This window comes from Podarcis erhardii, assembly GCF_964252035.2.
Source record: "Podarcis erhardii genome assembly, chromosome: Z".
NCBI classification, from domain to species: domain Eukaryota; kingdom Metazoa; phylum Chordata; class Lepidosauria; order Squamata; family Lacertidae; genus Podarcis; species Podarcis erhardii.
In genome coordinates this window covers 3827661-3853298 of record NC_138504.1, presented here as the reverse complement: position 1 = coordinate 3853298, position 25638 = coordinate 3827661, and the positions used below count along the sequence as shown (strand labels likewise).

Below are 25638 nucleotides of genomic sequence, written 5' to 3'. Positions count from 1 at the left end.
TAAAAACAAATATCCCTCCAAATCTATGCTAATGGCACTGAAGAAGGAAAATATTCACTTGGGTGAATATGGACTGAGAGTGCAAGCACCTGTACTGTAAACAGCCATTTTACTATTTTGCAGTTCATACTCTTTGTTAAAAACAGAAGAGGCTCATCAACTAAAACACCGTGCAGTATAAAATGAAGTTGCCTCTGTTGCCATAGATTAAACAGTCCTGGCACTTTCCCTCACAACTCAACCTTCCTTTACAGGCATGATGCCACATGTGACTTATTTTGAACCAAGGATGGTACCTGCGCCAAGTTCTGCCTCTAGCACATCACCTTTCAGGAGAATCCTAATTTTCAAGAACAAACCAGCTGGATGCAAATCTTCCTGTAAATCAAGAAATCAAGACATTATTTTGACAGCCAAACTATTCTTCACCATATTCAGGATATTTTTAACTGGCTGCTGTCAGAGCTTAGCTTATTCATAACTCTGAAAGAATGTCAAGGCCCTCTCATCAGCACTCCCCAAAATATATATTCTAAATAATCTCCTAGAATAATTTTAAACATCCTTAGCAACAAGTCAGCCAGCACTGCGATTATAATTTCTCATCCCAGAGCCTCAAAACTATATTCTTTATTTTTTTCAGAATTCTCATATGGAGAGTGGGAGAGGAGAAATTGCCTCTTTACTGTCTCCAATATCCCGTCTTCTTCTGAGATAGCAGAGACCCCAGGAGCATCAGCTGCCCGTCACACCAAAGATCATTTAAAGGGGTGAAGGAGGATGCTGTTCACTCTCTGCATTCACACCATACATTAAAAACACTTGACTTCCCTCCCAAAAATCCTGGGAACTGAAGTTTACCCCTACAAAGTTATAGTTCCCAGCACCCTTTGGGGGAAGTTATGTGCTTTAAATGTATGGTGTGCAGACACATCTGCTCTTTTGTAAACAAAACAAATAAACTCCATACTTCCCCACACCACTCCCACGCTGGCATCAGCCACAATCAGATAGACCATGGGTAGGCAAACTAAGACCCGGGGGCTAGATCTGGCCCATTCGCCTTCTCAATCCAGCCCGTGGATGGTCCGGAAATCACTGCGTTTTTACATGAGTAGAATGTCCTTTTATTTAAAATGCATCTCTGGGTGATTTCTGGGGCATAGGAATTTGTTCATTTCCACCCAAAAAAATATAGTCCAGCCCCCTCCACAAGGTCTGAGGGACAGTGGACTGGCCCCCTGCTGAAAAAGTTTGCTGACCCCTGAGATAGATGAACTAAGAAGGAGCAAAGAAGGATGGAAGCCACTCCCTCACTCTACCGCTACAAGGGGAAGAGGGGATAAAAGGAAAAGACTCCTTTGCCCCTGGACAGGGCAATAATAGCAGGTAAATTACTCTTCCAAGCACATTATGCAGCTATTGCTTTGAGAGTAGGAATTGGTACTACACTGCTAATAAAGCTGCTGCACAGAGCAGCCCTGAATTCTCATGTCTCTATGTGAAACAGCAAAGGGCCTCACACCTTGTAAGGCAACCCTGAATTCTCCATTCCGTGTAAGAAGTCTTAAATGTCTGGCAACTGTGCACAACCTTCATGGAAAACCAGATGCATTGTGTCAAAATCACTGCATAACCCTATGTTCCTGCTAAAATCATACAGCCATAATGGTTCAATATAACATAACTCTTAGGGTCAGTGACAAATTTTCATAAGGATCAAACAATCTTCACAATGCAGTATACAAGCTTTCAAGTTACAGAGGATTCTTCTGCAGACCAAAAGTTCAAGATTACCCAGGAGGGGAGTTAATGGAAAAACAAATGCTTCCAAATGTAAGTTTAATGGTGAACCCTTGTTTGCAGGTTGTTTGAGTCATAAGGTGAAGATAGAACAAAATTTTGTTTCAGACTGAAATGTAGAGTTTAGTGATAAAAGCAAAGAGGCTTAGGGGAAAGATACTGTTTCTGGAGTAGCTCCGCTGACTGCAGCACTTAACTCTTAGCAGAAACAAATCCAATCCATATGCTTAGAGCACAAGCAACTCACTCAATCCCATGTCTTTCAAACAGCTGTTTGCTCCCTCACCTCATTAGCCATGGTGACAGCCACAAGAGCTTTATGTTCATGACCTCTTATCCCCGAATCCAGATAGACATTACTTAGTAACCGCAGTACTTTAGCCTACAATTAAAAATAAATGAATATATAAGCTCAAAAGGCTGGCATAAATGAATCTGTTCTAACCCCAGAGGAAAACGGATTCCTCCATTGGGCTACATGTGGTTTACAAAGATTTCTCACCTGCATCGCTTTTCCATTGGAGTATTTCCTATCCATCTTTCCAATTTCGTAACTCTGGCTGTTGAAAAGGGGGAAACCGACAACAGACTAGCTGATTATTTAGAGCATAGAAAAGACCCACTTGGCTATATTCACAGGAAATAGCATACTGTGTAAGAATAACTATATCCAGCCCCCGGTACCAATTTTTCTCTTATTGTTTTACATGAAATGTTCCAGTGAAGAAATTATACTGTAGATTATCCACTGCAAAGATGGTGAATTCAATGGGGTGTCATTTACGAATCACCTGAAGATTCCCCAATGCTCTGAATGGTAGGTGGTCCTCCTCTCCATGGAGGGCTCTTCAGTCACAGACCCATCTCCCCAATTCAGCTCACACGAAAGTGTTCAAGTCTTATTTCAAATGGCAAATTTCAAGCTGGCTGTCTACTCATAAATGAATATTGTCAGGAATAAGTGTCCTAGCCTGTCCCTGCCATCTCAAGGGACAAGTTAGAGCCTATGTCAGCAAACGTACTAGCAAATAAGCAACCTAGTCAGCTGCTTAAAATCCAACATGAATTATATTTTGGGACAAGATGGGATTCAAGATTGTTCACCTCTTCCTCTACCAGAAATAAATTCATGATGGAGCTTTTCTGTGAACACTGTTTACTTTAAAAGATGTACAGTGGAACCTCATGTTACAGACAGGATCCATTCCGGGTTCCACACAGAACTGACGCAAGCCGAAATGCCGCGTCTGCGCACACATGCGGCACAATTTAGCGCTTCTGCACATGCGTGAGCAACAAAACCTGGAAGTAACCCATTCTGGTACTTCAGGGTTGCCGCGGGACGCAACATGAAAACACGTAACCTGAAGCAGATGCAACATGAAGTGTGACTGTCCTGGTGTAATCCCCTGTTCACTGGCCACGACAGGTCATGGGTTCCTCAACTTTGGTCTAATGTCTGCTTCCTTTAAGAAAAAAGCAGCTTTGGGAGGGTTCAATCTGGAGTGCAGCAGCAGAAGGAAAGAGTTGCTGTACCCTCTCGGGTCACTGCTTCTCTTCAAACCACCCAAGCTGCTGTCTCCACCTTCCAAATGCATGCTAACTTCCCTTGGAAAAATGCTCTCACAAGACTAGATTTTCTGCAATTGCAAACAACCTTTAAAGCCACTAGATGGTGCCAAACGACACAATTCAAACCAACGCTTGTTTGCCTTTGGTATATCCGAGACAGGACATTCTATCTCTATAGCCTAGAAAAAAAAAAAAAAAAATGCCTGCTTGTCCTTTTATGGGAGGAAAGGGCAGCATATGCTATCGGCAGGTACCTTCTGTTGCAACATTTTAATGCTTGCGGAAACCATTTCTATTCAGTCAGGCTTATGCAGGTGGTTCAGAAGCATCTTTCAATAAAAATTTATGATGTTAAGATTTAAATGGTTTTTAAGTGGTACCTCAGGTTACAGACACTTCAGGGTTACAGACTCTGCTAACCCAGAAACAGTACCTCAGGTTAAGAACTTTGCTTCAGGATGAGAACAGGAATCGTGTGGCAGCAGCAACGGGAGGCCCCATTCAGCTTAAGAACGGACCTCCAGAGCAAATTAAGTTCTTAACCTGAGGTACCACTGTAAATCGCTCCAATTATTTAATCAATAGCGGTACATAAATATTTTTTATAAATATATGCTGAATAAGCAAAAGACTACTCATGGAATTACCAGAGCCAAAAGGAGCTCTCTTCATATCTCTTCTGTGTGTATCCTTCCACACCAAAGTTATAGCACAGGCGGGAGAGGTAACAGGTCTGCAAATATATGAAACAAACGTACTGCTGTGTTAAAAGGCCAAGATGTGTGTGGAATAGTTGAAACATTTCCCCTAATTTTCAGTGAAGCACCACTGCAACAGAATAGAGTACAAATGCATTAAAAACTATTATAAAGACAGTCTCATGGATACTCACCTTTTGTGGCAGGCTCATCAGGATGTTTTTGCACTGAAGAACACATGTGACTGCTTTCTGATGATTTCCTTCAGCAACTGCCTGAGAAAGCAAAAGAACATGCCAGTAAACTGCTAGGTTGTGCCACAGGTCAATTTTAAATTGATGTTTCAAAATTCTAGAAAACTATGTTTGTATTGGAAACACGTTCACAGAAAGTGTGTGTCAAGTTCTATGAATTAAAAATGTTGGAAGCCAGTGAACTGCAGAAAGCACATCATATGAACAATACGAATAAAGACAACACTCATTACATTGCCATAGCACTACCACCACAGCTTGGCATTTATTTTTTGCACCAACGTACCGATTCAGCCTGGAAAGAGATAATTTTGAATATGCCCTTCTCTATATCAGATTTGTGTTCACAAATATCAGTCTCTCTAGGACTCCTCTTTTTCAGCAGAGTGTAGAGTTGTTTCAGACTCTGCAAAATGAAGCAGGTAATATGCTTAAAAACAACCAACAAACCATGGTATTTGCTAAAAACACACCAAAAAAACATTATTGCACAGGAAGGCACAAACTTACATCCAAAGCAATCTCAAAAAATTCATTGGCAAGATCAGATTTTCCAACATTCGCATAGCCTTTCCCAGTCTTTGTAGCCATCTGGATCATAAAATAAATTCGCAAGTTTAAAACAAAACATGGACATTGGCCTCTATGGAATCCTACAAAACCAGTACGTATTTTCAATAGAATAACAGAATCGAGAGACCTTTACAACAGTTTGGCTGGTTTAAATTAGAGATCGTGATCCTGGCTTATGGCTTTTTGAGCTGAGACCAAGAATCAAACCTGCATGCTCACCCATCATGCATAGCCTCATGCCTCTGTGCACCTGCTTAAGTGCAACTGTCACATCCTTCCCGAACAGCACTACTGGGAGTGGGAAGGACTGCATTCTGAAATCAAGGAGCATCGCTGCCATCCAACGCTAGACAATGCTGAGCTAGATGGACCACTGGTCTGGCAGTGCAGGGCAACTTTGCTGGTATCTTGCCAGGCTCTAACCTGACTCAGGACGATTCAACCTCTTAAAAAGACCCAGACTTCCCAGGAGGAAAGAGCAGTCCAACTCCAGAACTGGTCCGAAAGGCCTCAATATCCATGGAGACACCTCACCAGGCCTTCCTCCAAAGGCTGTCCTGGAAGGACCCACAGAAAGGTTCCCTGACTCACATGCTTCTCAGTCTGAGTCTGAATCACCCCCCAGCTCCAGACAGCATGCCAGGAAGGTCAGGTGGCCACTCAGTAAAGGACCCCCTACGTGGAAACTCAGAGGAACATAGCAGCTCATGAGCAAGGGGGTCCTTGGCAGTAAAGGGCTGCTCAAGAGCAGAATTAAATGCACTTGGTCCTGGATGGAGTTTGAGAGACCAGACTATGCAAGTTCTCAGTTGATGACTAGCAGCTGCTGAAGCAACACATCTTTCAGCTCCAAGACTCTTCTAAACTGACTTCTTTGCTCTACCTCTTGACGGACCTCCAAACCTATGTGCGATGACTCAAGTCTTCTGTACTGCACTCAGTTATGGACATTGGTTTATGACCTTTTGACGTTTGCTTCTCCTGGGCTTCCTGTTTTGGAGGCTCCTCTGGCTCTTGACAAGTGTTGTTGTTTTGGATCCCAGCCTGTGGCTAATCTTGTTGCACGCAACTACCCTACCCAGTGCTCAGGACCTGGGACTTCAATTTGGATGGAGGACTACTGCAATTTGTTTATACCAAACTAGGGAAGTGGTGCAGTACTGGTCTACTAATCAGGACATGAAGCCACACCCGTTTCATATCCTAGAAAGTAAGCCAGGAATAAACCAATTCCCCATTTTGGGTGTAATGGGGAGCTGTGGTTTAAACAAGCCATAACAGAAGTGTCAAAAGCAGGTGCATGCAAGGAGGAGCAACAGGGGAGCATGTGAGCACAATGTCTATCATCGGGTTTATTACCTATAATTTATTAACTGTGGTAATAAAGTAGTTCATTAGCCATGTTAATAAAACTGATTGTTAAATGTGAGGTAGACGCTACCTGACATTCTGCTTCATAAAAAACTGCAAACAGCAAATACTTTAGAATTATTATAAAATATAGTGGTACCTTGGTTTACAACCTTAACCCATTCCGGAAGTCCAGTCTTAAACCAAAGTGGACTTAAACCAAGGTGTGCTTTTCCATAGAAAATGTGTATCTGAAGAAGTGTGCATGCACACGAAAGCTCATACCAAGAACTGACTTAGTTGGTCTTTAAGGTGCTACTGGAAGGAATTTGTTTTGTTTTTCCATAGAAAGTAATAGAAAATGGTTTAATCCTCTCCAGACGATGAAAAGCAACCCCTAAAACAGCAACTCAATACAGTGGTACCTTGGGTTAAGTACTTAATTCATTCTGGAGGTCCGTACATAACCTGAAACTGTTCTTAACCTGAAGCACCACTTTAGCTAATGGGGCCTCCTGCTGCTGCTGCACCGCCGGAGCATGATTTCTGTTCTCAACCTGAAGCAAAGTTCTTAACCTGAAGCACTATTTCTGGGTTATCGGAGCATGTAACCTGAAGCGTATGTAACCTGAAGTGTATGTAACCTGAGGTAACACTGTATGAATTTTACTATCTAATGAGACAATTGATCCATAAAATGAAAGCAATAAACCAGACTGCAATCTACTATCCAGTATCAAAAACTGGCAGTGACCTACCCATTGCCATTGGAGGGACAAGACGGGAGGGGGGAGTTTAAGGGGTGTGTGGAAACACTCAAACTGGAGGAGCAAGGAGCGCGCATGGGGTGCTTGTGGGAAAGGAGGTGGCTAACTTGATGCAGGAGAGGGGCTTAAGTGGGGAGGGAAGGAAAAACACTGAAGGGATGAGGAGCATGCATGGGGTGTGGGGGGGGGAGAGGAGGCGGCTAACTCACTGAGGGGACGCTTCTGCCCAATGCCCCAATCAGCACGATCTTTTGAGATCTCCCTCTTGTCAAAGCAGCTGAGCTGCAGATTGCTGAGGGGACGCTTCCCTCCCAAGCTTCTGCGGGGCTTGCTCTCCTCCTGCAGCTGCAAGGGAGAGAGTTGTGAGCCTTCCAACCATATGGCTGGCGGGCAAAGCCTCTGTGGGGATTGCTCTCCTCCCGCAAAGGCTTGGGAGAGAGTTGTGAGCCCGCCAACCCTGCCACTGAGGGAGGAGAGCAATCCCCGCAGAAGCCTGGGAGGGAAGCTGCATGCCTGCCAGCCATATGGTTGGAAGGCTCACAACTCTCTCCCTCACAGCTGCAGGAAACACCGTGATGACCCCCTTCTTTGCTGCCAGACAACGGAAGTGTGGCACCCAAAACAGAAGTGCAGCCACAAACGGAGTTCGTTCAGAATCCAAAAAAACCACACAACCTGGAGCACTCATTTCCAGGTTGTAATTAGTTGTAATCCAAAATGGTTGTATACTAGGCTGTTCGTAAACCGAGATACCACTGTAAAGGTAAAGGGACCCCTGACTGTTAGGTCCAGTCGTGGCCGACTCTGGAGTTGCGGCGCTCATCTCGCTTTATTGGCCAAGGGAGCTGCGTACAGCTTCCAGGTCATGTGGCCAGCATGACGAAGCCGCTTCTGGCGAACCACAGCAGCGCACGGAAACGCCATTTACTTCCGGGGCAGTACCTATTTATCTACTTGCACTTTGACGTGCTTTTGAACTGCTGGGTTGGCAGGAGCAGGGACCGAGCAACGGGAGCTCACCCCGTTGCAGGAACTGGAACCGCCAACCTTCTGATTGGCAAGCCCTAGGCTCTGTGGTTTAACCTACAGTGCCACCCACGTCCCTGAGATACCACTGTACCTGCATTTAAATATTTGAAACAAAACAACCAGGTATAAACAAGTGTGGATCCTGGCACTGGCAGAAAAAACTTACTGAACAATTAAGAATAAACAGAAACGATTTTGAAGATGACTTTTGCAGCACAGGGCTTTGGATTAAATTACATATATTAGTAAGCAAAGAGGAAGGATCTCAATGACAGGAATTAATGGCTCCTTATGGATGGATACCTTGGTATAAGATGTTAAAGAAATAAAACTCCACTGGACTCCAGAGAGCTATTCAACCGGACTGGAGATTCAGATACCAATTGTTCCATAGTTCCATAGTTATGGAACAATACAGACAGTAAAACAATGTACTGAACATTTATGGTTGGGGAAGGGGCTGGGATTTGTACTCCATGATTGTATACATTATAAAAGAACAGACGTGAAATACAAAACATCTAACCACACATTTCGGTACGTCATTTGAGTCATTAATTATTATTACTGTTTAATCATTGCAAACGTTTTCTAAATAATGGATATGATATTTTCCCAGGCAAGTTTAAAGAAACTTTGAAACCCATTTCTTTGTGTCTAGCACCCTCTTAAGGTCCATGTAGCACCAACTGAAATCTATCAGTATAAGGAAAAAAAAAAAGGCAACAGTTGCAACTTTATAGGCTATTTAGTTTTTCAACATTTTGGGAAGCTGAATCAAACTTTAGAGAGTAACAGTATGTTATTTAGTTGCAATTACCAAAATCTGCCTCCGCACTTTCTGCTCAGAAGGATCATCTCCTTCAGAGGACTTCATCAGTTTGCAGGCCACGTGGAGCACTGTAAAGCAATATGCACATGCTTAAACACCAGACATATGTTATCTGATCACCAGACATATGTTATTTGCCTTTAGGAAAGGCAAAGTTGGGGGCTTTTGGGGGCTTTTTGGTAAGGAGATCGCTGAGGGGCCAGAGATCAACCAGGATCTACCAGGAACACCAGTAGATCACAATCTACCTGTTGGACATGCCAGCTCTAAGCCTAAGAATCTGATGATTTGAAGGCTTTAAAAAAAAGGTATTCATGAACTGATGTGGAAATAAGCAGAGCTGAACTTAAAACTGGAAAAATAATAAACAGAGACCGGAGGCTGTCAGATTTGCACATCCTTACTAGCCAGTGAGACATGCTTCTTTCAGTACACCAGTCACCCTGTCCTAATTTAGGTCAGTCTCTAGGTGGCAATTAAAGAATAATAATCAAAGTGTGCTTTCATTTAAAAATACAAAACCAGGCAGTGGTACCCATAGCAAGTCTGGAGTCCTTGTCATTTGCAGTACCCCTTCCCCCTTTTGAGACTTATATAAATTTCAAAGTAACAGGAAATATTTTACTCTTTTCAGTAAATGCTGAGTGTTTATGGCAGAGATGTCATACATACACTGAACTTTCTGCACATCAGCCATAACACAGTTTTGATTTCTTGCCGTGGTCCAATTCCATAAACTGAGCGCAGTTTCTTCAACCTATGGGGGCGGAAATTGAAGCCTGTCAAAATCCATACAAGCCATTTGAAATGTTTTCTAGGAAAAGCATCCCAATTATCAGAGCTGTACAATCCTCCTGGAAACTGGAAAAAGGAGGAATGGGAGCTTGTCACACAGTTAAGCACATTATGGTATCCTTTTCCATACAAAGATTTGAGATGACGATGTAAGTGAATAAAAAAACAGAAGACACCATATGTTCTCCCTTCCGATAATCGCTCTCGATTATCACTTCTGTCACACACATGAACATACAAGCTGTGTCACATCAAGATATTTTATCAGACTCAAACACATACTACCCTAAAGAATATTGCATAACATGGACTCATGTATAAGGTTGGAACGAACTTTTCAAGGACATTTAGATCCCCAAGAGCCCACAACCAGGTGACTGCCCCTTCTGAGGTAACTTGAATGGGAACTTTTTGGTTTTGGTGCCCTATTTACAGAATGCTTTCTTCAGAGAGACCCTTTAGGAAACAACTCTTTTATCTTACAGTGGTGGATGGTGCCCACTAGGGCACGAGCTGCAGGCAGAAGACAAACAGCAGATGGAGCCAGAGCTAATGACAGAACAGACAACTTATTTCAATTTAGTCCCCATCCTCCTCCCTGCTTAGTTCTGCTAGGTTATCAATGGGGATGGCGGAGGAGGAGGAAGCCGACAGCTGGCAGCCCTTGGACTGGTTGGAAGTAGGAAGTCGAGGTTGGCAGAGAGTGGACTGTGGTTGGTGGGGTGGTACCTCGTTTGCCCTAGTGAATGAGCCTCTGCTACAGCTTCCGGCCACAGGCAAATACATTTTTTAAATTTATCCAGGCATTTTAACAACACATTGTTACGAGTTTGGAAAGGGAGTCAGTCTGGATGATACCCCCTGTGCCTTCTCTCATCATCTTTAACTGCTTTCTCTTAGCTTTAATTTTCTCCTCTTTTTTATTATCACCATCATCATTTAAATTTGTATATCACCCTATACCAATGGTGTCCAAACTTTTTTCAAAGAGGGCCAGATTTGATGAAGTGAAGGGCCAACCAAAGTTGTTGAGCTTTTTTTTATTTTACCCTATAGTTGTTTTTTTAAGGATTTTACTCTAGCAAATAAAGTGCCACAGGGGCCAGATTAAACTGTCAGGCCCCCGAAACAGACTTTAGACATGCCTGCCCTGTGCCTACAGATCTCAGGGAAGTTCACATGTTTAAAATATGCTTGATATTTATTTCTGTATACGGTACTGTTTTTGTTGTTCTCTCAAGCTTTAATAAAAATTCAAATGCAAAAAAGATGCTTCCCGGTGCCCCCTCCAAACCTGTGGTGCTTTGTGCGCATGTGCCCATTGGGGAGCAGCACTAAATTGCCTAAGAGCCAGCTTGCCAAACCCATTCCTTTGCAAAGGAATGGGTTTTGACTGACTAGTTAAGAGCTACGATTAGCGTAACCAAGCTGCCTAAGAGCCAGCTTGCCAAACCCATTCCTTTGCAAAGGAATGGGTTTTGACTGACTAGTTAAGAGCTACGATTAGCGTAACCAAAGAAGTCACTCTGTGCCCACAGAACAAATGGGCAAGGCTTCCTAGCTACCAGGAAAACAAAACCAAGCCTTTCCAGATATCCAAAGAACAATAGCCAGAGATGTGAGTCTGAGCTGAGCTGGAAGCTGTAGACACAAAGACATGCTTGATTTGTGCTTGACCCAAAGCTGCAACTAACGGAGAAGAAAGGTCTTTTGCAGTGTTAGTACTGTGACCCCTCCCCCCCATCCTATGTAGAGGTTGCATATGTGAATAAAACCATATATGCTAAAGACACCACAGTCTCTGCAGACCTTCATTCCAAGGATAATGAATGCTGGGGAAATGCCAGAACCCCTGGAATCTTTCTCTCTGGAGACTGGGGTGGCATGTAACAGTATTTTAGGTCTGTTTTAATGTTGTTGGTGTTTCTTCTGCTATCTGACTGTTTCTGGCCACAGCTGCATTTCCTAATACAGTGGTACCTCCGGTTACGAATGGGATCTGTTCCAGAGGCCTGGCTGTATCCCGAAAATTTCGTAACTGGAGGACCGCTTCCGGGTTTGTCGCAGCCGTAACCTGAAGATTCCGAAACCTGGAGGTAACGCAACACGAGGTTGTATTGCTCATTGTTTCAGGCTGCAATCATAAGTAACCCAATTAAAAGGTAAAGGTACCCCTGACCATTAGGTCCAGTTGTGACCGACTCTGGGGTTGCGGCGCTCATCTCGCTCTATGGGCCGAGGGAGCCGGCGTTTGTCCGCAGACAGCTTCCGGGTCATGTGGCCAGCATGACTAAGCCGCTTCTGGCGGACCAGAGCAGTGCACGGAAATGCAGTTTACCTTCCCGCCGGAGTGGTACCTATTTATCTACTTGCGCTTTGACGTACCTTCGAACTGCTAGGTTGGCAGGAGTTGGGACCGAGCAACGGGAGCTCACCCCATCGCAGGGATTCGAACCGCCGACCTTCTGATCAGCAAGTCTTAGGCTCTGTGGTTTAACCCACAGCGCCACCTGTACCTGAGAATAAGTCCCATTAAATTCAGTGGGACTTATTTTTGAGCAGGCCTTTAAAAGACTGTACTGTTCACTACTGAGTAAAAGTCGGGTATTAAAAATTTATCTAACAGTGAACATCAGTCTACACCCAAAGACCAATCAGATTTCTAGGAAGACAATTCCCCCCAACTTCCAGTCCAACTTGTTTTTAACAAAACTGTCTCTGTATCTACCTTGACCTTCTGAATATTGGTAATGGATCCTTTAGTCACTGTCTCTGTCTTTCCGAGCAGAGTGTCTACATCCACTACAATCTCTTTTTTCATCAGTTCTTCAATTTGCTCTGAAAGAAAAATAACAAGTAAAATAAGATTACAGAGTAGACTGAAGGCAGCTAGCTTATTTTTTCTCCACATCACTCCAGCAACAAATAGGGCTTTCCAAGGGAAGCTGAACAGACAGATATGCTATATGGAACTTCTATTCAGGGTTGGCATCATAGGCTGACATTGTCTGGCACCTGCCAAAGCCCACACCCCAGAGTGGGAGCCCCCTGGTTCTCCCCATGGTTGCTGTTCCTGCCTGTTTACCTGCATCCTCTGAGCATGCAAGCAAGAAGGCACAGGCAGCCTCCATATGTCCCTTGTCATGATAAAAATGTGCCTTGCATCTTTAAATATTATTTTAGTAAGCTGGCAACCCTAACAAACATAAGCACTAGGACCAGCCTGTGTATTTGGTAACCTAGTGAGTTAATGCTTGTTAAGGACATTTGTGCTTATGACATATTGACGTATGCTTTTAAAAACATGCACTACACCCTTTTGCCCTTCTCGTTATTAAGTTACAGTAACCATGATGCCAAACTATGACAAGAACAACGAGAAGGCACAGCTGCCTTCACTTAACTTACCCTCTCCTTCCAAGCAGTGGTGTGGATTAGACTAAAATACAGAGTGCAACAGGGTGGCAGATGCAATCTGCTAAGGAAATCATCTGCAGAGGGGCAGACTGCTTCACTGAAATGAACAGCAGGAATGAAATATAACAGCATGGAGGAAAGGGAAGCAATGGCTATTGCCCAGAGTATTTAACATTTTACCTGGACCGAAGATATTAGTTTTATGCAAATATTTTATATACCTTTTATTTCCATAACTGGGTCAATTATGTCCAATTCTTCCACGGAGAAAAACGGCTTTTTAAAAAAAGGGGGGGGGGGAGAAAATAGAGAAGCATTTCAGTTTATATTCCTCAGTTATCCCTTCAGTTTATATTCCTCAGTTATCCCCATCTACAGATTCTATTGCATTCTTTCCTCCAGTGATTCACATTCACAACTATTACTAGATATGACTAGAAACCTGCAGTCCCAAAATAAATAAAAATGGCTGTATCCATCCTCCTTTCCCCTGAAACCTTATTCTCTGCCTACACCTCTCAGGTTCCTGATTCTCAGTCCCTAGCCTATTTTGCATCCTTTTAGCATTATTATTAATTTACATACCACCTTTTTCTTCCAAAGAACTCAAGGTGGTGTGTGTGGTCCTCCTGCTCCCCATTTCAAAGTAGATTCACTGCACAAATATTAGGGCACTGATGCTATACATAAGGAGTGGGGTCCAATCACTTTAAGTGTGTAGGATTTTGGCCCCTGCAGTACAGTGGTACCTCAGGTTAAGTACTTAATTCGTTCCAGAGGTCCGTTCTTAACCTGAAACTGTTCTTAACCTGAAGCACCACTTTAGCTAATGGGGCCTCCTGCTGCCACTGCGCGAGCACAATTTCTGTTCTCATCCTGAAGCAAAGTTCTTAACCTGAGGTACTATTTCTGGGTTAGAAGAGTCTGTAACCTGAAGCGTCTATAACCCGAGGTACCACTGTATCAGGCTTGTGCTCAGTGCCCAGTAGCACTGAAGGCATTCCTAGAAGATACTCTGTAACTAGGGAGTCCTTATTTCCTCCTTGTAATACACCATGCTTTCCACAAGGAGCTCCCAAGAATCACATGACATACTGAGTGCTGTTCTCCCCCTCACCACTGTATTCCCACACCTCTGCAAGGCAAATTTGGCTGCAAAGTGTTGACTCGCCCAGGATAACCCACTATTAATGTGTGTTTGCAATCAGTGCTCTACCCAGTGAGCATCACAGCTGAATGAGGATGTTTTTAACTGGTATCTCCTTACTTTCACCCCAGCCCAGCAAACAGCACATCAAGCTGACTCTCTGGAGAGGGGGTCTAACAAATGCCTCAGAGCATGTGCAGTGTACATTTCCTTTCTGGAAAGTGTTTTTAAAGTGTTTTTTTCATCTTCATTATGAGTTGCCTGGAATTCTCCACATATAGAAGGAATAAAAATGCTAAAGCATTTAAGGAAGTGTGGGTTTTATAACAGGAAGGTAGGAAGTAGCTGTGCTTCTTTGAAAGGGCTTCACTAAGTCTCCTCCTCCTTAGGAACAGCTGGGAAAAACAGCACCGAAATTATTTATTTATATTATTTTTTTAATGCATTAAATTTCACAGGATGAAATTACTGAAACTTTAGTTTGTTGACTGAAACTACTGTAGCACTGAGTTTGTTGTTTTTATGTCTGAGGGGCCAGTTTTCAATGGCTTGCTTTGCTTTGCATTTCTTCTCCCACCCATGCATTTTATATTTTATCATTACTATTTCTGAGGGGCCATTTTCAAGCCCTTGCTTTGCATTTCTTCTCCCACCCATGCATTTTTTGCAATATTATAATAATTACATCTGAGGGGCCAGTTTGCAAGACCTTGCTTTGCATTTCTTCTCCCACCCATGCATTTTATATTTTATCATTACTATTTCTGAGGGGCCATTTTCAAGCCCTTGCTTTTCAGTTTTTCTCCCACCCATGCATTTTAAAAAGTTATTATCACCATTATTATAATCATTATTACTACTACTACGTCTGAGGGGCCAGTTTGCAAGACCTTGCTTTGCATTTCTTCTCCCACCCTGGCATTTTATATTTTTTTATTACTATTTCTAGGGGCCATTTTCAAGCCCTTGCTTTGCATTTTTCCTCCCACCCAGAGATTTTAATTTTTATTGTTTGAGGGGCCAGTTTGCAAGACCTTGCTTTGCATTTCTTCTCCCATCCTGGCATTTTATATTTTTTTATTACTATTTCTAGGGGCCATTTTCAAGCCCTTGCTTTGCAGTTTTCCTCCCACCCATAGTTTTTAATTTTTTATAATTGTTTGAGGGGCCAGTTTGCAAGAACTTGCTTTGCATTTCTTCTCCCACCCTGGCATTTTATATTTTTTTATTACTATTTCTAGGGGCCATTTTCAAGCCCTTGCTTTGCAGTTTTTCTCCCACCCATAGTTTTTAATTTTTATAATTGTTTGAGGGGCCAGTTTGCAAGACCTTGCTTTGCAATTCTTCTCTTGCCCATGTACTTTATTTTTATTATGCCTGAGCAGCTAGTTTGCAAGCGTTTGCTTTGCAGTTTTTCTCCCACCCATGCATTATATATATATATATATAATTACTATTTCTAGGGGCCATTTTCAAGCCCTTGCTTTGCAATTTTTTTCCCACTCACATTTTTTAATTTTTATTACTGTTTGAGGGGCCAGTTTGCAAGACCTTGCTTGGCAATTCTTCTCCTGCCCATGTATTTTATTTTATTTTTATTATGCCTGAGGAGCTAGTTTGCAAGCATTGGCTTTGCAGTTCTTCTCCCACCCTCGAATTAATTTTTATTATTACGTATTAACATTCTTCTTAATTATTCGTATTACGGCTGCGACGCCTGAGGGGCTTTTCGAGAGCAGAGGCGGCAGCGAAGGGCACGCGAACGAAGGGGCGCGGCCCCGCGGGAGGGCTACTGTACCTCCATGTCGAACTCCATGTCTGACTCCGCCGACAAGCGACGCGCCCAGCACGCGGCAAGACACGCCTCCCCGCTCGCTCCCTTCCCGCCTTCATTTTATACTTTCTGCGACACGTGCTTCCGGCGGGGGCGGGGGCGGAGGACCGGAAGAGAAGAGGAAGAAGAAGGCGGGCCTCTGACGAGTGGGGGCGGGGAGAGGGAGAGAGAACTACACCACCCGGCAGCCCTTGCGGCACGACGGGCCCGCCCCTCTCTGCCATTGGCCGGCTTCTCTGCTGGGCGGCGAGGCGAGCAAGAGGGCTCCTCGAAAAACGAGGAAGGGTCTCTGGGCGCGACGGAGGAAGGGCGAGGAGGGATGTCGGGGCTGCTGAGCGCGACGCTGAGCGGCCTCAACAGCGACTCGTACTGCGAGTTCAGCACTTATCGGGACCAGCAGTTCAAGGTAGCGCCCGGGGCTCGCTCTGCACGCGCTCAGAGGCCCCCTTGCTCCGCGGGCGGGCGGGGGGGGTCCCTTCTTCCGGGGGGGCCACCCCGTCCAAGCCACCCCCTCCCCCTGCACGACGCATGGCTGCAATGGGCGCAGAGCGCCGGGCTCCAACCGACGGGGCTATTCCAGCCGTGCCTGGAGCTTTTTCTCCCGCTCCTTTCAGCACCATAGACAACAGCACCAATATCCTCTTGGGATTTCTCTCATGGGTTGTTGTTGTTGTTTCTTCCATTTTTTCCCTCCTTAAAAAACAAACAAAAACAAAAAAAAACCACGACCCCGTGTGCCTTTTTCTTTGTCCTCTGAAATCCACTGAGGGACGACGGTACGTACAGGGCCAGATTTAGATTTGATGAGGCCCTAAGCTACTGAAGGTAATGAGGCCCTTTATATGTCCAGCTGTCCTTATCGCTTTTTTGTGTTGAATATATGCTATATGGTCATTGATGGACCTAACTGGTATCTAAATACATTTACACATAACAAAATATTCAGAATGTAGGCCCCCCTATATAGAGAGATGAGCAAACCGGTGATATTTTAGGGAGCAGGCTAGCAGGTGGAGCCCATTACTTACAGCATAGGAGCCTACACAACACAAAACACTGTTGCTGTATGTAGGTTTTATTTTATTTGTTTTTTATCTTACATTTTGGAAATGTACATCCAGGGTTTTTTTCCCCTTTAATATTTTTGGGGGGCTCCAAGAGAGTGGGGCCCTGAGCTATAGCTTGTTTAGCTTATACGTAAATCCAGCACTGGGTATGTATGTATTTATTCCGCTTATGGTTCCCACAAAGCACCCTGAAGCAATCACCAAAAAAATCACATTTCGGATCTGGTACAAAGGCTGATATGCATCTCCACCTGAAAGGCTCGTTGGAAAAGGAAGCTGTCCAACAGGCACCTTAGAGACAGTAGTGAATGTGTACTTTTTAAAATAACAGTAGATACTCTGTAAACAAAATCCCTTCTTCCAGCTTTATCTTACCCATTTAATGTTTAAGCCCTTGCGTATGCACTGTGCTGCATCTTGGTTTTTCACAACTCTTAAAACCTGATGGTGCTAAGCAATGTAAAAAGGAATATGTGGGTTTTTAGGTGACATTATCTATGCTTCTCCCTTTTTCTTTTCCTTTCCCAGGGAAGTTGTTACCTGCAAGAAAAAACTCTGAAAAACTCCTGCACACTTTATGTGGGCAATCTCTCTTTCTACACCACAGAGGAACAAATTCATGAGCTCTTCTCCAAGTGTGGGGATGTGAAGCGCATAGTCATGGGGCTAGACAAAGTGAAGAAAACCCCCTGTGGCTTCTGCTTCGTGGAGTATCCTTACCTTCTATTAATTGAAGTAGACTGTGGGTGGTCTCACTAATGTTTTTTAAGCATCATGGGGCATGAAGCAAGGTTGCGTTTTGGCCCCCACTTTTTAATTTTTATATTAATGACTCAGTGCCATATTTAGGAGCCAGTGCAGATGGGAGGTGCTGCATGTTTATCATCACCATCATTTATTTGTATCAAGAGCATAAATTGTTATAAACACTAAGAAAAACACATGGGAAAATAACAAATTTGAGCAATTTCCACATAAATGATAATATTAGAATCATAGTATCGTAGAGTTGGAAGGGACCCAAGGGTCATCTAGTCCAACCCCCTGCAATGCAGGAATCTCAGGTAAAGCATCCATGACAGGTGGCCAGCCAACGTCTTGCTTAAAAACCTCCAAAAAAGGAGAGTCTGCTGGCTATTTGCAATTTAGTAGTGCAGCAGAGAGCTTGCTGGGGCGACCGTGCATAACAAGGAACTCAAAATAACTTTTAAAAGGTTTTAATAACGAAAACAAAAACTCCTTTTACACTAAAGATAACAACAAACATGACCCAACCCATCCCCAGGGTAATGGGAGAGCTGCTCCTTATATACTAACCCAATTGCTGACACAGCTTGATTAACACAACTCAGCAGCACCTGCTATGTTTCACAGGGTCTCGTTATTGGCCCTAGCCCTGGCCCTTAAAGGCATACACAACTTGTGAAACAATAATGAACCTTCACATTTTAAAGTGACCATTCAACAGAGTCCACCGCCTCTTATGGGAGTCCGTTCCACTGTAGTTGGAATCTCCTTTCTTGTAACTTGAAGGCATTTGTTTGAGTCCTACCTTCCAGAGCAGGAGAAAACAAGAATGTTCTCTCTTCCATGTGACAGCCTTTGAGATATTAGAAGATGGCTATCATATCTCCGCAGTCTCCTCTTTTCCAGGCTAAACATACCATGCTCCTCATAAGGCTTTGTTTCCAGACCCTTGATAATCTTGGTTGCCCTCCTCTGCACACGTTCCAGCTTGTCAACATCCTTAAATTGTAGTGCCCAGAATGGGACACAGTATTCCAACTGTGGTCTGACTAAGGCAGAATAGAGTGCCCTTGATCTGGGCACTATACTTCTGTTGATGCAGTCTAGAATAGTATTAGCTTTTTTTGCTGCTGCATCACCCTGCTGACTCATGTTAAGCTTGTGGTCCACCAAGACTATTAGATCCTTTGTCCCTATTGAAATTTATTTTGTTATCTCGTACCCAGTTCTCCAATCTGTTAAGGTTATTTTGAATTCTTATATTAAAGATACAAATATTAATAGCAATAACAAAACTCTAAACAATACCCCATCTCAGAGACTGTTTGGCAGCCTCAGCTTTTGTAGCTGGAGTCATTCAGGGCCCTGTGCTTCCAAGCTAAGTGAGGAATGACAAGGAAGGCAAGAGAAGGTCTTCCAGGATTCATAGCCAGGCTTTTGGCTGCCCGTCCCCGTCAGCAGTCTAGCTGCTGCATTCTACTCCATCTGGATTTCCTGGACCGCACCCTCAGGCAACTTCACATAGAGTGCATGGTATGGTTATTATGTTTACCTGCTAACTGAACTTGTGGAGGTTATGAGCTGTTTGATTTTCAGCTTGCCTGTTCTCCCCTTCATCGGCCTATAACCAGCTGGCATAAACCCTCTAACAATATGAATTTTCTTTAAAGTAGCGTTCCAGATACTACATGAGAGCAGAAGCAGAGCATTCCATGCGGTTCATCAATGGAACCCGTCTGGATGACCGCATCATTCGAACAGACTGGGATGCTGGGTTTAAGGAAGGGCGGCAGTATGGCCGTGGGAAAACAGGTGGCCAGGTAAGGGTTGCTCATCCATTAGAGTGCTCTACCAATCTGGAAGGAAGTGGCAGCTGCACACCAAAGCCCACCCCCACACAGGGCTGCAGGAATACACAATTATGGGTCTCATTTTATGGGAAGGCAAAGATTTTATCTTCTGTATTCCTGGAGCACAAAGGTGAAAAACACACTTTCCCCCACCTTAGTGCAGGACTTCCATTCCCTTGCAACTCACCAAAACTGCCATAGCTTTCTCCAGAAGCATTCCAAGTTCATTTCTTATTGTATCCACCAGCATTCCTTTAGCATCATAAAGACCAAATCATTTGTTGGGAGCAGAAGCAGGCTTCATCAGAGTTCTGTACAGCTCTAGCTTTACATATGTTCAATTAGCATTGATGGTGCTGCTGGAATCTTGCTGTTCTCTATCAAAAAGTGGCCTATCAGAGTTTTATTTGAGCTGGCCTACGACTGGTCTTACTCAAGCTTTAAAGGCTGCTCTGAGAATTTAGTATTTGACCTGATTTCATCTGGATATGTGCTCTGCCCAGGGTTCCCACCCTACATTCTCAGGCTGGGGTTTGCTGGCTAAATGCCCTGCAAGAGCAAAGTCAAATTTCATTATAAAATCTTAAGAGTTGGAAGGGACCCAAGGGTCATCTAGTCCAACCCCCCGCAATGCAGGAATCTCAGCTAAAACATCCATGACAGATGGTTATCCAACCTCTGCTTAAAAACCTCCAAAGAAGGAGAGTCCACCACCTCTTGTGGGAGTCCGTTCCACTGCTAAACAGCTCTTTCTGTCAGAAGGGTTTTCTGAATGTTTAGTCAGAATCCCTTTTCTTGCAACTTGAAGCCAGTGGTTCAAGTCCTACCATCCAGAGCAGGATAAAACAAGCTCGCTCCCTCCTCCATGTGACAGCCCTTAATATATTTGAAGATGCTATCAGATCTCCTCTCAGTCTCCTCTTTTCCAGTCTAAACAGACCCAGCTCCTTCAAGCTGTCCTCATAAGGTTTAGTTTCCAGACCCTTGATCATCTTGTTGTCCCTCCTCAGCACACATTCCAGCTTGTCATCATTCTTCATGAACTGTGGTGCCCAGAATTGGACACAGTATTCCAAGTGTGGTCTGACTAAGGCAGAATAGAGGGGTACTATTACTTCCCTCGATCTGGGGACTATACTTCTGTTGATACAGCCTATCTTTTTTTGCTGCTACATCACTCTGTTGACTCATGTTAAGGTTGTGGTCCACCAAGACTCCTTGATCCTTTTCACATGTACTGCTAGTAAGCCAGGTGTCCCCCATCCTATATTTGTGCATCTGGTTCTTCCTGCCTAAGTGCAGAACCTTACAGTTGTCTCTGTAGAAATTCATTTTGTTAGCTTGCACCCAGTTCTCCAATCTGTTAAGGTCCTTTTCATTTCTGATTCTGTCTTCTGCGGCATTAGCTACCCCTCCCAGTTTGGTGTCATCTGCAAATTTGATAAGCATCCCCTCAATTCCTTTGTCCAAGTCATTTATAAAATTGTCAGTGAGCAATGGAGGAATTTGTCAGATCTTACACTCTTGGCAGAGCTTGAGTCCCAACAGATATCGGTGAGGTTGAAGTCCTCCATGATTATTTTTTCTTTCCTTTTTGAATGTTTGGTAATCTGCTCTAGTAAGGCATCGTCCAAGTCTTCAGTCTGGCTTGACACCCACAGTAAGGTCACTGTTGTTTCTCCCTCCTATAATTTTTACCCATATGCTCCCAATCTGCTTTCCATGCTCCAGGTCATGGATTTCTTCACAAGTGTACCCATCCTTTATATACAATGCTGCTACTCCTCCCTTCCTGTTTGGTCTATTCCTTTTGAACAGATTATGCCCCTCAGTTCCTACATTCCAGTCATGAGTCTCATCCCACTAGGTTTCAGTAAAGGCTATCAGGCCATTATTGTTTGAAAGAGTCCTGTCAGAATGGACTTAAGACAAGACTTGGAGGCTGCAGACAAGGTGAGAAAAGCAAACTGAGTCTTCTAGGATAAATAGTTAACCCTGTGCTCTTCGGGAGAATCTCTAGGCGACCCAGCCGTGTTGGGCTATGAAGCAAAACCCACTAGTATCCCAGTGTTCTTTTCCACCTAGAATACTGGCCACCATCAATCTGGTGGGCCTTGCCTCTGCTCTGGTCATATGAGGCCACTTAAAACACGCACAACCTCCATACCTTCTTGACATCAACATGCCCAGAATATTGGTCCTTGTATCTGCCTCTGTAAGACGTTTGCCTCATTTTTCTCCTCTTCCAGGTACGAGATGAGTACCGGACAGACTACGATGTGGGCAGAGGTGGCTTTGGCAAGATTGTTCAGCAGCAGAAGATGAACCAGCAGACAGTGATCTACTAATGGCTTCTTGGATTGGGTAGATAATAATAATGAATTAAATAATGAATTAAATAAACCTGATCTCATGATATCTACAGTAGCCTGGAGTGATATGACTGGAGTAGGAGAGGGAAGAGCAATTTCAGAGGTCCTGTCTTAATTAGCTTTTAAGACACATATAATGTGCTGGATTGCCATTTCTGCACATACATGGCAGCTAAGAGGGACTGGTGAGAGTCTGGGTTTGTCTTTGGAGTAACTTTGGAGAATCATGGATCCATGATTCATAGGTCCATGGGTCCATGATTCTCAGGTCTATAAAAGGCCCCTTCCACATACCCAGTTCCATGCTCTGGACTTGGCCTCAGTTGCTGGTGATGTTGATGTACAAGGTTTGTTGAGGCTCCTGAGTTCTACTGGGCACCTGTCCTCACAAGATGCATTGAATTACTGGGAACAAAATAATTCCCTCCCATTTGTGAAAAAAGGGGGGGGAGACCAAAGTGTGGCACATTATGGCCCAGCTTCTTCTCTTGTGCCATAAATTTCAATGCATCTACCTTATTTTCATCCCTGGCACATCTTCACCAAGAAGGCAGCATTCTGCTTAGCTGCCATTTTGTTTCATTGATGTAACTCAATTTTTAACCCTGTATTTTTTTTTTTACCCTAACCCCGAATTCCATTCGATTTGCTTTTCCTATTTGGGGGAGGGACCCAGACAACAAAAATCCCACACAATTTAAAAACAATGAAAGCAAATTAAAACAGTTCAAAATACATTAGAAATGACTCGGCCCCAAACACACTGATCAGATGTCTGGAAGTGTGGCTGGGTAGTTATGTGGGAGCCGGTTGAAGTTAAATCCTTTGAAGACAGAGGTCCTGTGGCTGGGTCGGGACGATATGGGATTGGGGCGGGCAACCCCCATCTCTTGCGGGAGCTCAATTAGTGCCAGCACCATCCACTAAGAGTTTGGGTGTAATCTTTGACACCTCCCTTTCCATGGAGGTGCAGATTGCAGCTATAACAAAGGCGGCATTTTTTCATCTCCGCCAAGCTAAGCAGTTGGCTCCTTACCTCTCTTGCCCCGACCTGGCCACTGTGATCCACGCGACGGTCACCTCCAGACTGGATTATTGTAACTCACTCTACGTGGGGCTGCCCTTGAGACTGACCCAGAAACTCCAGCGGGTGCAGAATGCCTCGCCGAGACTCCTTACAGGGTCCTCACCACGGGATCACATTCACCCGGTGCTATACCAGCTGCACTGGCTCCTGGTGGAGTACAGGATCAGGTTTAAGGTGCTGGTTTTAACCTTTAAAACCCTATACGGCCTAGGACCCTCGTACCTACGGGACCGCCTCTCCTGGTATGTCCCACGGAGGACCTTACGGTCTTCAAATAAAAACATCTTGGAGATCTCGGGCCACAGGGAGGTTAGGCTGGCCTCAACCAGAGCCAGGGCTTTTTCGGCCGTGGCCCCGATCTGGTGGAATGCTCTGTCACAAGAGACTAGGGCCCTGCGGGACTTGACATCTTTCCACAGGGCCTGCAAGACAGAGCTGTTCCCCCAGGCCTTTGGCCAAGGCACAGTCTGACCCCCCCCCTTCTGTAATCCTCATAGAACTCCAGCCCAATGGTTGCCGTTAATTTGACTCTGAATTTATTTTAGAATGTATTTCAATTAATTGATTATGATTTTATGTAAACTGTGTTATTTTTACTGTTGCTTGCCACTCTGATCCCGGTTTTGGCTGGGGAGGGTGGGATATAAATAAAATATTAGTAGTAGTAGTAGTAGTAGTAGTAGTAGTAGTATTAGTATTATATTTTAATAACATTTCTCTCATCCCAAGCCTTTGGCTAATTAAGCAATCTATGGCCTTTTAAATGGGAGGTAGGGAATGGTGGGTGTGGGTGTTTTTATATACCGTATTTTTCGCTCTATAAGTTGCACCAGACCATAAAACGCACCTAGTGTTTGGAGGAGGAAAACAAGAAAACAAATATTCTGAATCCCAGAAGCCAGAACAGCAAGAGGGATCGCAGCTCAGCGATCCCGCTTGCTGTCCTGGCTTCTGTGATAGCTGCGCGCAGCCTCTCCCCGGCAGCGGGATGAAGGCTCCTGTTGCCCGGGAGAGGCTGCGTGTGGCTAAGGCTCCCCCAAGAGCCACGCTCCCTTAAAAGAGCACGCGGAACATGTGTGCGGCTCTTGGGGGCTCTCCCTTCTCGGGGAAAAGCCCCCTAGAGCCGCACACACACTGCACGTGGCTCTTTAAAGGGAGCACTGAGCAGTGCCTCCCGCCTGCATTTGCTCCATAAGATGCACACACTTTCCCCCTAACTTTTTAGGATAGGAAAAGTGTGTCTTATAGTACAAAAAATACGGTATATAATGATTGATATATATGTTTGTGTTTTTATATAGTAAGCTACCCTGTTTTGCTAGGATAATGGGCAGTATAGAAATTTGGTAAACAAATAAAATGATAAAATGAAATAAATATGAAATACTAAAAAAGTGTTTTCTTCATGCTGTGATGCATTTGGGTGGGGGCAGAAGACCAGGCGTGGCCCCACTATGAGGCACTGCAAACTGGCTGTTGTGGCAAACTTCTCTTAACTTTCGGACTCTGCTGCCAAAATGTCTTGTGCCTGGTCTACGGTAGGGCTGTCGCTAACCTAGCCCTTGTTCCCATCTCACCAATGCTTTTTCCAGCTGGTCTATCAAGAGTGGCTCCCTTTAGCTGCAGTACCCTCACCTTGATCATTTCAAGGAGAAAAGGACTGGTTCTACAGGCTATCTTCTTCTGCCCCAGACTAGGAAAGTGTTATTGTTTGCTGTCTTAGAAGTCTTGAGATCTCTAAGAGCATGCCAGGATGCTGAATCCCTCTTAAGCCAACCTCCCCAACCGCTCCTGGGCTCAGGAAGGGGAAAGGGTGGGTCTGCTGGCACCGATGAGCCTGGCAGCTGATGACAGCAGCCAAGAGCCTGCATCATTGGCAGTGCTGCAAAGCATCCTGGTTAACATAGTCTGGTGTTCACACTTTTCAGAGCAGCTGAGAGTTCCCTTGTGTTCTCCCAAATTGCAGCTCTGGATAAGCACACAAAGGTTAGAGCCCAGAGCTGTAGCATCCTGGCACAGAAGATGGGGCTGACCTCTGCATGGTGCTTTCCTCTGTGCTGGAGGCGGAGGGTCAGGCAGCAGCCACTCCTGTTAATGCTCTCAGTGTGGTCAACATTTTGTTTGTTTTACTGATCTCATTACACCAGCACCTTTTATTTTATTTTTTTTACAGTAACTGGGTGCGCTGGTGAAACTTTTACTGACAGGCCTAGGGCCATTATTAGGGGAGCAGCTCAGGGGGTTTGAGTCCCAAGGCTTTTCTGCCACTTCCCAAAAACAACGGCAACTTTATTTTACATAGCAGCTAGAGATCCTGCAAAGCAGGGTGTTTGTGGGAGCACAGGCAACTGCCATCTCAGTCCACTCAGGAGTCTGTGCTCTGAGGTGTACTTTTGCAATCTAGCAATGCCCCTAAATGAGACCAAGTGATCAGAAATTAATTT

General features: G+C 44.3%; 2 protein-coding genes and 1 pseudogene across 6 annotated transcripts in view; 2 read left to right on the top strand and 1 right to left on the bottom strand.

The window, feature by feature from the left end:
* TEX11 (testis expressed 11) overlaps positions 1 to 16141 on the bottom strand; it is a 43021-nt gene extending 26880 nt beyond the window's left edge. Inside the window, exons 1-12 of one of the 4 annotated variants that reach the window (XM_081846730.1) lie at positions 16035 to 16141; positions 13312 to 13368; positions 12402 to 12511; positions 9551 to 9635; positions 8867 to 8946; positions 4838 to 4918; positions 4614 to 4733; positions 4268 to 4348; positions 4023 to 4108; positions 2306 to 2363; positions 2090 to 2185; positions 297 to 378 (exon numbers count right to left, since the gene is read on the bottom strand). In XM_081846730.1, the coding sequence (XP_081702856.1) occupies positions 297 to 378; positions 2090 to 2185; positions 2306 to 2363; positions 4023 to 4108; positions 4268 to 4348; positions 4614 to 4733; positions 4838 to 4918; positions 8867 to 8946; positions 9551 to 9635; positions 12402 to 12511; positions 13312 to 13368; positions 16035 to 16053 (955 nt within the window). In that variant the 5' untranslated portion in view covers positions 16054 to 16141. Of the gene's footprint in view, positions 1 to 296; positions 379 to 2089; positions 2186 to 2305; positions 2364 to 4022; positions 4109 to 4267; positions 4349 to 4613; positions 4734 to 4837; positions 4919 to 8866; positions 8947 to 9550; positions 9636 to 12401; positions 12512 to 13311; positions 13369 to 16034 lie in introns of those variants that run through there. The other 3 variants (XM_081846728.1, XM_081846729.1, XM_081846731.1) reach the window with 3 other exon arrangements.
* LOC309333392 (tigger transposable element-derived protein 1 pseudogene) overlaps positions 1 to 25638 on the top strand; it is a 306834-nt pseudogene that overhangs the window by 12667 nt on the left and 268529 nt on the right. The window lies entirely within an intron of this gene.
* On the top strand, positions 13318 to 23861 carry LOC309333389 (nuclear cap-binding protein subunit 2-like). Its single transcript, XM_081846842.1, has 5 exons — positions 13318 to 13368; positions 16035 to 16477; positions 17667 to 17848; positions 19567 to 19705; positions 21985 to 23861. The coding sequence occupies exons 1-5, from the start codon at positions 13338 to 13340 to the stop codon at positions 22081 to 22083; spliced, it is 894 nt and encodes a 297-aa protein (XP_081702968.1). The 5' UTR covers positions 13318 to 13337; the 3' UTR covers positions 22084 to 23861.